At 56.7% G+C, this 10,154-nt stretch overlaps 3 protein-coding genes across 3 annotated transcripts; 1 reads left to right on the forward strand and 2 right to left on the reverse strand.

Annotated features, from left to right (window-relative positions):
- Positions 1 to 114: 114 nt before the first annotated feature.
- BCV69DRAFT_304405 (hypothetical protein) lies at positions 115 to 5,100 on the forward strand (the record flags this gene model as incomplete). The annotated part of the gene is made up of 4 exons (XM_025494655.1): positions 115 to 563; positions 653 to 779; positions 854 to 1,048; positions 1,318 to 5,100. 4 exons carry the CDS (start codon positions 115 to 117, stop codon positions 4,777 to 4,779), a joined length of 4,233 nt encoding a protein of 1,410 aa, XP_025345819.1. The 3' UTR covers positions 4,780 to 5,100.
- BCV69DRAFT_69700 (hypothetical protein) lies at positions 4,974 to 6,071 on the reverse strand. The gene is made up of 2 exons (XM_025495453.1): positions 5,481 to 6,071; positions 4,974 to 5,385 (listed from the first exon to the last, which is right to left on the reverse strand). Exons 1-2 carry the CDS (start codon positions 5,914 to 5,916, stop codon positions 5,168 to 5,170), a joined length of 654 nt encoding a protein of 217 aa, XP_025345820.1. The 5' UTR covers positions 5,917 to 6,071; the 3' UTR covers positions 4,974 to 5,167.
- A 1,732-nt stretch (positions 6,072 to 7,803) lies between these two features.
- Positions 7,804 to 9,453, reverse strand: BCV69DRAFT_314545 (GroES-like protein). Its single transcript, XM_025495126.1, has 2 exons — positions 8,260 to 9,453; positions 7,804 to 8,177 (listed from the first exon to the last, which is right to left on the reverse strand). The coding sequence occupies exons 1-2, from the start codon at positions 9,322 to 9,324 to the stop codon at positions 7,896 to 7,898; spliced, it is 1,347 nt and encodes a 448-aa protein (XP_025345821.1). The 5' UTR covers positions 9,325 to 9,453; the 3' UTR covers positions 7,804 to 7,895.
- Positions 9,454 to 10,154: the final 701 nt, after the last annotated feature.

Raw genomic sequence — 10,154 nt, forward strand, 5'->3', positions numbered from 1 at the left:
CGTGTGAGACTAGGGACTCATGGGATGTAAGCAGGACCCACCTGATTGACCTCTCACGAGTGTTGAGGCAAATGTTGGCGACGCGCTTGGAGCAGAAGAGATAATCGAGCAGTCATGTGCCCGCGCCAACACACCTTCTTTCGCTCAGGCAAGTCGCAAGAGGCCCACAACAGTTCTTCGTTGGAGATAATATTCGGAAAAGTTTTGAGCACTTGCCTATCAGGCGAGACCAAAGCTACTTACTACTATTGCAAGGGTGAATGTCTGACGAAGAAGGAGGTAGTAGGAGCGGGGGAGGGCGAGCGCAGAGGCTGTAAATCAACGACCTACCTAAAAACAGCCCACACCGCAGAGCGTCTATGGCCCTGGTTCCATCTCGCGTGGCCTCCAGAACATGAGAGCAAACGCAGGGCAAAGTCGTCCTGCGGTGCCCTCGTCAATTCGTCCCTGCGTCGCAGCATCCTATCTCGTACCGCTAAATCTCGCCTCCAACAATGTGTTCCTCCTCCTCGAGAGGCCAACACCACCACCACCACCAGATATTCCAAGCTTCGTCTACAGAGGTGACCTCAATCATGTGTAGGAATTTTGACTAGGCACTAGACTATGATTCACTTCCCCATGACCATGCTCTTTCACCTGCTGTCATAAGTGGAACACTTCTGGGGAAGGACGCCCATGGCGCACTCTACCTTCCATCGCGGACCGCAATGCCCTCACCGAATAAGGCATCTCGTCCGTGCGGTGGAGAAATTCCCGCAAGCCGCTTTCAGAGCGATGTGAGTGATCGGTGCAATGCAGTCCTACAAAGCAACTTCTAGCGCTATATTGAGACATCTCCAGACCGGCGCAGTCCTGCCATTCCAGCAGAGGACTCAAAGGTGGGTGTGCTGTCCGTGGCCCTGCACCTGCCCCGCTAAACGGACACGAAGGTCTTGACCACATTTTCACAATCGGCTCCGACCCGGTAGCGCAGCCTCGAAGAGAGTCAGCATGCGCCATGACGTGTCGCGGGACGTGGCCCTGGGCGGTGCCTGGGCCTGCGTCGGTACCTGCACCCTGTCTTCCCGCACAAACTAATTTCGGTAGTCTTGGACGCCGGTGGCTTGGGGCGCCGCCCGCGGCAATTAGTCTACTCCTTCCCTGTACATCCCAAAGACCTCGCTTCCAACCCCTTCCCTCTTTCAGCCCACTGGACCCTACCCCGCACCTGGCTTGCAGTGATCGTCTGACAGGCGACATTGCCGTTTCCAATCGCAGTCATAGCAGGCTCTCCCTCGGTCCCATCCAACATCCTCCTCCTCCATACCTCATCAGCTTCCTCTTCTCGACTTGCATGACGCCCTCACTTCATACACCAACCTAGCTGGCTCATCGCATCCACACCGCTGTTTCCTCCATACCAGCGGAGACACGGCAGCAGCCATGGCGTTGGAAGAAGAGGGAGCAATGTCCAGTGGGCAACAGGGCACCTTCGAGGTATCCCCTCTTGCATCGCTGCACAAGTACATCACCCTTCCTCTTGCCCTCCATATTCCTCCTCTGCCAAGTCTGCACTATCAAGCTGTGCCAACCTCTCCATCCGCTGCGTCTTCAGAAGTTTCCTTGCATGATACCCATGATACCCTAGAACCTCAAAATGCAACAATCGGCAACAACCTACGCCTTCAGTCGCTGGTCCTTCAACCGCCTCCCCTGGACCTAGACACCATCTCCTTCCTCCTCGATGCATCCAATGCCGCATATGCCATTGAGCCTTTTGCTCAACTGTTTCAGCTACTGGACAAGGCCGATGCGGATCCTCACTTTGAGAATCTCATTGCCTTCTTCGACGCCCGGTATGATGGCAAGACTGGGGTCCTCGAAGGTGCAGAGGTACTTGAAGACCCCCGCGATCACGATCATCGGCTGCGCAGTGCTAGCGGCACGCATAGGCAGGGCGTGCTAGGGCGCATGGTATCGCGCCGGACTGGCAATGCTTCGAGTCGCAAGGCGAGCTCAGCTGCGACCTCGGCCAGATCGGGCAGGCCCTCGACTTCACTGGGTCAGAGCGGCACTCTCTTGGCCTCGCTTCGGCGCTCAGGTAGTGTCGCTGCAGGCTCTCCCATGTCCCCTATCGAGGGGGGTAATTCGCCCGTGATGCTGATGGGCGGAGAGGGCGAGAGCGTGTTTGTGGATGATGACGGAGACGCCTTTGCCATTGCTTCTTCCACTGGTCATGAGACATACGATCTCGCTCCTGCGAATACCGCTGCTGCTACGATCGGCCCACCTCGCTACGCGCCGCATCTCGTGGTCCCGTCGCGCAGCGAGCCCGGCAAGGCTCGGTCCGTGGCCTTTCCTGTCCGGTTGGATCTTCACAATGCCGGAAAGGGCCTCTGCCCTCCACCGCCGCTCCCCACCTCCCCTACAGGAGGTGGTCCGCGTGAGTGGTCACAGCAGCAGCCTACCTCACCCACTTCTCCTTCCTATGCGGCCGTTGATATGGGCAGTAGCAGGAGCTTCAGCCGTGGTTCTCGGGTGCGTTCCCCTTCTCAGGCGTCCGGCCTCGAGGGTGGAACGGGCTCGGGCTTCACATCCAGCTTGAAGAGGATCATCTCACCCGACAGTGCCATTTCCGGCCATTCAGGCTACTCCGCCCATTCTAGCGATCCGCAAGAAGACGTGGGAGGCACTCCTCTCGGGCCTCGCTCTACTCATGATTCGGCTGGCGCTTCTAGCCTCGGAGGCAAGCAGCAGCAGCCGCCGCCTTCACGACGACGAACCTCGACCATATCCCGCATCCTGAGCTTCCGAAAGGGCAAGAAGCGGGAGCCAAGCTTTGGTGGGAGTGTCTTCAGCGGAGGCGGCTCTTCCGATGTGGGCGGAGAGGATCCTTCGCTGATGGAGGAGTACGAGTCGGAAGAGGTGCCCCCTGTACCTCCCGTCCCGGCTCATCTTCTTCCCCCTCTGACTATTCCGAACGGCCGAGAGGGGCAAGACGCTTCTCAGAAGAGCAAAGTGTTCTCACCTCTGGAGGAAGGCATGGGCGGTCTAGTGCTCTCGCCCACTTCTGCCGCTCAGGCGACTCCCACCTTAGGAACGGCTGCTACGACTGCTCAGCTCTCTGAGGATGGCCAACCCTATGGTAGCCATTTGCTCTATACTACGGACGAAGGGGGCTTGCGGTCGTCCTCACCGCCAGAAGACGGTGGAGGGGATGAACCTGCTTTTGCGTCCGCAGACGGGGTGACTTGGGCCGGTGCCGCGGCAGCTGAGGGTGGCGGCGCCCTCAAAGACTTCCTCTCCCTCTTTCGCGAGGCAGCAGAGACCGCTCTGAAGCTTCCGGCCAAAGTGGAGGATCATCCACTCGGCTCCCCTTCGACGAACGGGAACAGCGCCGAAAACGGGAATGGGATGAGTGACAAGGCCAAAGGAAAGCAGCCTGTGCCTGCTATGACGCTCAGTCCCATGGGCACGCCATCGTCTGAGAGAGCAGCGGTGGGTCACGGTGATAGCCTCTTCCCACCTGTCGCCTCACCGGGTGCCAGTCGACGATCTTCCTCCCATCGCTCGCGCCGGAGTGTTTTTGGTGACATGGATTCGCCCGCTCTGAAGAGCCCGGGACAAGAGACGCTTCATGATCTGGACAATGGTGATGACGAGGCTGACTTGTTTACTCGGGCGCGCCAGGGCAAGACATCTAATGAGGTCGAACCATGGTGGCCCTCTGGAGGGATAGATCCTCTGCCAGTGTCCATTCTCTCCGCTCTTGGTCTGGCTTTCGGTTGGAAGGGGACCTTGGCGCTTTGCTATGGTCCTGGGTCACCCGTCACGAGGGGCGGAAAGGGGGGAGAGCTGGGCGCTTTGGGCAGAGCGGTCGCCATGGCAGCAGCCGAGAGGCGGGGAGAGGCATTCACAGACTCATCGAACAGCGCAGCAGATGCTGGCAAGAAGAACGACTGCCGTACCCTGTCTGATTGGCATCGTTTGGCTACATCCATTAGCAAGTGGGTCGAGCTGTACGAGATGACTCGGATCCGTTCTGGCCTCTCGCGGGAAATCGGCCTCGATCCGACACCAGCACCTGGCGTTGCCTCGGAACCGCTGGCCACTCAAGCCCAGTACTCTCTGACCTCTGGAGTGATACCTGCCGCTGTGGCATCCGACGCCTCGCGGCGATCTCACGCCTTCCGAAGGCGACTGGGTATCCCCGAGGGTCTTCCAGCGAACGATGATGGTGTAGAGCTGGGCGACTACCGCTGGTCACGATCCAAGCTGGGCCCAGCCAGCGCAGCGACTAGTCTGACGCTAGCGGGCGCGTCCCTGGCACACTACCTTGGGGCAATCGACGGTAGCGACTTGAGCTATTCTTCCGCTTGGGAGCTCGACTACCTTGAGGCTCTTGTCCTCAAGAGCCCTGTCATTGCTGAGCGCTTCCCCGCTCCGATTGGAAGAGCCGTCGCCCTCCCCATCGCGGAAGAGCAAGACGGACAGTATCCCAGGGGCAAGCCTTGTCCATACCCGCGCCCTGATGGGTCCTTTGATGCGAGCGAGTGGGAACGGTGGCTCCGAGGCGGCAAACTCGAAGAGAGCCAGCAAGGCGGAGGACTGAAGGGCGGCGACGTTCTGACGCCAGCAGTGAGCGTACAAGCCTGGTGGGCATGCATTGCCATCATCTCTTCCAGCACGGGAGCTAATGACGCTACCATCGACCTGCAGATTCTCGGAAAGGACGAGGACTGGAGAGACGTCGCCTGCACTGAGGAGCCTGAAGACTCCGGAGCCGTGTACATCTAGTTGAACATTGTCAAGCACGCTCAGTCGCTTTGCCTCATATCCCAATGTCAGCGCGCCATCTTACCCTACGAATGGGCACGGTCCCGTGTTTATACTCATATGTCAATGGAATGCGTCACCCCCGTATGCGAAATACTCAAGTGCGCCGGCGGCCCATTCAAAAGAAGCAAGACCGCGTAAAGCGCCGCACTCGGACTTGTTTGGCAAAATTTGGCTTAGTCTGGATGCTATGCAATTCCTCCCATATAAATCAGAACGCGTTTCGACAACACAAGATCTCTGCGGTGACTGCTACAATTTTGCGGGCCGAACGACTTTTCTTCGTCTGTCATCAACCTAGCTCCAACAGCATTTGCTAGTCGATAAGCATTGCTATCCTCCTCTGCGTTTAGGGAGGAGAGAGGGTGAGCGTGTCGAACCTGCAGGTGACGACATTGTTGGCAACGGAAGAGCGCACGCCGGTGATGGTCTTCTTGACATTGACAGTCTGGATGTTGCTGGTGCACCATCGGCTGTCGGTACCGTCGGCGGTGATGACGACGTTGCGGAAGACAAGGTTGCCAAAGTCCCAGACGGTGCCGGGGTAGAGCTCGACGGCAAAGATGGCTGTAGAAACACATTAGAAGAATGAAGAGATCAAAGTCAGATGGCTGTCCAAGCTCTGGAAACTTCTTCGCTCCCCTCTGTGAGAGATGACTCACCGGCCTGCATCTGGATTCCGATGTTGTAGGTGGTGCTAGCAAACTGGTTGCCGTTGGCCGAGCTGATGTACCAGTTGCCGGCGCCGCCGATATTGGTCATGTTGAAAGCCAGGTTGTCATTGGGCACAGCGTTGACACCGCCTCCGTAGGGACCAGTGGGGTTGCCAACGAGGGCGTTGCCAAAGTACCAGTGCTTGTTGCGACCGTCCAGTACGGGCTGAAGGACAGTGGCAGCGTTTCCGGGCTCAAGTCCTGGCCAGAGGTAAGGTGTACCACCGGAGGGAAGGTTGGGAGGCACGGTGATATTGCCGGTGAAGGAGAGGAACTTGTTGGCCCTGTACAAGGCAATGGACCACGTTGCACCAGCCTGCGCGGGCGCGGCAGACAAGAGAGTGGTAGCCAGTACGGCGAGCGAAACAGCGACAGCGAATTGCATACTGGAATAGACTGAAGGGGGAAGTGAGGCAGAGGAAGTCGAAAGAGGACGAGCTTTAGGAAAGAGACTTAGTGAGGGATATAGAGAAGGGACTGGAAGTTGTTGGAGCGATGGTGTGTGACCGAGGAGGGCTCCAATCAGCCTCGCTCTTATACCTCATTCGCAAATGTACACGATGGTGAGGCCGAGCTATTCCTCGGAGGTGGCAACACCCAGACCTGTCAGATCTGTGTCAGCACGTCTGCCATCACCTCAGCGCCAGCAAGTTGTAGTTCAGGCACAATGGGAAGACATTTGCAGGTACAGGTCGGCTAATGTTGACTAACAGCGGCTTTCGCTATGCTTTCTGAGCTTACTGGTGACCATGTCCTACGCATTGGTACGTTTGCCCGGCTTTGCTTCATATTTGCCCGGCCAGAACACCGAGAAGGTTCAGGGAGCGACATCGTGGGAAAAAAGAACCTGGGACATACAGATTCTGGCTCTCCTTGCCTGACACTGGTGACCAGATGAGCCATCCTGTACTTGCTTGAGGGAAGCTCCTTCCTTTGTTCTGTTCAAGAGGGGATTCTCGCATCTCCAAGGCACCCGAGCGCCACTTTTCAAGACGATGCACATCTCATGCAGCAGCAGTGCAGCTCCGAGCCGAGAATCTTCTTGACAGTGTGGCACCGAAAAAGCCTCGTCCCCATCTTGTGGCATTGTATGCCGTGGAGGGGTGTACGAAAGCCGGCTTTTGCGCTTTTCTCTCCGCTTCGGGAACTGGGGAATGCGAACTATTAAGCTTGGCGGCCGAAGTTGGCGTCAAGAAAGGTGCAGATCCGACGTTGCAATTCATACTGATCTTCTGCATGACATATGCATCGAAGCCTCGGCGTGCTGCCGGCATATTTCTGTCAAGGCGGAGCTGCTCTCACAGCAAGTGCGGGGAATTCCGTTTAGTCTTCGAGGACCGGCGAGTACGACTGCCAATTCTGAGGCGCAAACTGGAGCATTGTGGCTAATAGCAGTTGCTGACAGGGCTGACATCGTGGGAAGTTAACGCCCACCTGCAGATGATCGATGAAATCTTCCGGCCGAAGCATGCATAGCACATTCTGACGCCTGCTTCTGATCTTGCTGACCATTCACCGCTACAACGAGGCTTGCACTTCGAGAGCATCCTGGAACTCGTACCAGAACGGCACCTTTTCAAGTCACACACAAGGAGTGCGTCCCTGACTAAGGGCGACAGGGCCCGCGAAGTTCGTGCAGGGGCGTGTTCGGGCCCCCTCCATGCTAGATGCGGACGCGCCTCGGTATTTGCCACTTCCTGTGGAATATCGCAGTCGGGGAAAGCTTCCCCCGGGATTGTTAGCTCAGAAGATCTACCTCCCCCGAATTTGATTTGATACTGAGGCCGAATTTGCCTTAGACTAGCTTCTCCGTTTCTGTTCCGTTCCTGCTACAACCCCGTCGAGGCATTTTTGCGTATGTACCAAGGAAGCCCCCTTCAACTTCAGACAGCCCCACCCATGGAGCCCTCGTCTGACATCGGCATACCTCGTCAGCTTCCCTTGCTTGCCCTCATCCCTCGCTGCAAGGGCTTGAAACCTCCTGCATCCTAGATTCTGGGTGTACCTGCATCGTGTTCCTCATGCGTCGACGAAGATGACCGATACTGGGCACACACATCGCTCGGCATTCTCGGCATTCTCAACCCTAGCTTGCCAGACTCGTCTCTGCACCTCACATATCAGCCAGGGCAGAGAAGTTGCTCGAGCTGACGCCACACAGCCTTCGGCTTAGAGTGCCGTACCTTGCTCTGCGAAGGTATGCAGCAGCAGGATATAGCAGCTTCTTGGCACCAAACGCTGCCATTGAGCTGCCGCGTGCCATCATGGGGTGGATGGAAATAATGAGATGCATTACACTATTGTACGACTGCGACGTCTACCAGCACTGAATGATTTTCCTTTTCCTTTGATTGTACAACCCCTCTACTGGGGCACCCCGCTCAGAGCCGGCGTTCCCTCAGCTCTCGGTGCACTGTGCTTTGTCTCCAAGAAGCACTTCATCAATCCCACTCCCTTGTCATCATCAAAGACTTTACGATCGAATGCATCGTAGACCTTGTCGCATTCGTCGATCTTGAAACGATGAGTGAGGATAATCTCTGGTCGGAACTTGCCGGGAATAATGTAATCGTCGAGGATCTTTTGCCAGTACTTCTGGACAGGGGCTTGACCGTTGCCCATGAGCTTGATGCCCTTCTCCATCAGCTGTGGTGCAAGGAGGAGGGGAAGGTGCGTCAGACTCTGAATTTGGTCACCTTCGATGAATTCATCGAGACCTTATACTCACTGCTCCGATGTTGAAGCCGTTCGCAAGAGCTGCATAATCAGCAACAATGCCCACTCGTCCGAACTTCCTCGTGGCCTTGATAGCCTCGTTGAGCACCTCGGGGGAGTCAGTCTCCAGACCAACGGCCATCATGGCCTTGTGCACAAATGACTGAGCGTACGTGAACCCGGCCGTGTCAAAGGCAACATCCACTCCAGAGGGGAAGATCTCCCGAACCGCTCCCGAAGGAGTCTGGCCAGAGGGAAGCTTGCTGATGTCAATAGTCTCCACGCCAAACTCCTTTGCAGCGAGCTCGAGACGACTAGGCACCATATCAAGGATGACGACCTTGGAAGCGCCAAACACCTTGGTTAGCCACTGAGCAACATGCAGTCCGATGGGTCCTGCACCCCAAATGGCAGCCGTCTGACCCTTTTCAAAGCCAGTGTCAACGACGTTGTGGTAGGAGGTGCAGACAATGTCACTGAGGTACAGTGCCTTCTCGTCTGGCACCGAGTCGGGGATGACAAGGGTGTTGAGATCTCCATAGGGCACCCGCACAGTCTCAGACTGGCATCCTGAGTATCCACCAAGGAAGTGAGAGTAGCCTTGGATACCAGAGAGGTTGTCACCCCATAGCTCCTCCTGGAGCTTAGAGCCGTTGGTGTTCTCACACATGGTGGTGAGCCCCTCCTTGCAGTACTGACAGGTACCACATCCAACGCTGAAGGCAATGACGACTCGGTCGCCCTTCTTGACCTTCTTCACCTCGGCTCCTACATCAGCCACCACTCCCATGGCCTCGTGTCCAAGAACATCTCCCTTCTTGAGCTGGAGGATGCCGCCCTTGTACAGGTGCAAATCACTTCCACAGACGGTAGAGCCGGTGACGTTGACCAGGACGTCTTGAGGGTCGACGACCTTGGGAAGGGGTACCTGCTGCATCTTTACGGACTTGAGTCCGTTCCAGGTGCAGGCAAGGTGGGTGGGGCCATCGTGGTGGATGGCATCTTCGTCGGCAGTGACCGAGGTGGGCTTATCGCCGAGGACCTTCTCGATGAGATTTGCTGCTTGGGAAAGTGCCATGTTGTGCAAAGGTATGAGAAGTGACTGGATGTGTAATGAGCGATTGTGGTTGCAAGAATGGAAGACAAGCAATGGAAGCACCCGTGGCCACTGATGCACTCGCCCCCTTTTACTTGTTTAGCCCACACGACATCGATTGCTGACCTTTTCTCCACACGGAGGCGTCACGCGGGGATAAGGTACGCCAGTCCTTCCCGTGGACCCTGAAGGCGCATGACGTCAGATCTTCATCAGCCCCCAGCCACTTTTAGATTTCGCTTGACTCGCACAGATGATTCGACACCGTGACATCCGGCAGGGTGCAATACGAGCGACGAGCTGCGAGCTTCAAGGGTGCGCAACGTTTGCTAGTAGAGCCTCAAGAGCTTTGCGCACCCTTGGCTGATCTACGTGCGATACCAGAGCCAGATGGCGTGGGAATGGAAGTGAGACTCTGCCTTGACCGCAAGCATGGCGTGCGTCGAAGTCGCTTCAAGGTCTACTCACACCTCTGTAGAACAAAGGTGAAGGGGGTTGCCTAGGTCCCCACGTCTCTCGCTACGCTACTGGATGAACCATTACCAACAGATGCTCCGGTCGCCAGGTTGCTCCTAGTCCTCGTAGCCCCTGAACTTGCCCGACGGGATGCCGTGGCAGCAAAGTGGGTGGGGGTTGCAGCAAAGATGATTCAGGCACAAATTGCGGGGGCGTGGGCGAGGCGTAGGACGATGTGGTGTTTACTTCTGTTGCTTATCACCCTGAGACATGGCGTGGGTGTAGGCAATGTAACGTGGAATCAGGACAACACCTTCCACCTCTACCAGCCTGCCTCATTGCGGATATAAGCGCCT

The sequence above is a fragment of the Pseudomicrostroma glucosiphilum genome (genome assembly GCF_003144135.1).
Source record: "Pseudomicrostroma glucosiphilum strain MCA 4718 unplaced genomic scaffold BCV69scaffold_15, whole genome shotgun sequence".
Lineage (NCBI taxonomy): Eukaryota > Fungi > Basidiomycota > Exobasidiomycetes > Microstromatales > Microstromataceae > Microstroma > Microstroma glucosiphilum.

Excerpts from the sequence above, each read along its gene's own strand:
- BCV69DRAFT_69700 (XM_025495453.1), bottom strand. The coding sequence starts at position 5,916 with ATGCAATTCGCTGTCGCTGTTTCGCTCGCCGTACTGGCTACCACTCTC. Across the intron at positions 5,386-5,480 it reads CGGAATCCAGATGCAGGCCG|CCATCTTTGCCGTCGAGCTC; the intron begins GTGAGTCATCTC and ends GTGTTTCTACAG.
- BCV69DRAFT_314545 (XM_025495126.1), bottom strand. The coding sequence starts at position 9,324 with ATGGCACTTTCCCAAGCAGCAAATCTCATCGAGAAGGTCCTCGGCGAT. Across the intron at positions 8,178-8,259 it reads ACGGCTTCAACATCGGAGCA|CTGATGGAGAAGGGCATCAA; the intron begins GTGAGTATAAGG and ends CTTGCACCACAG.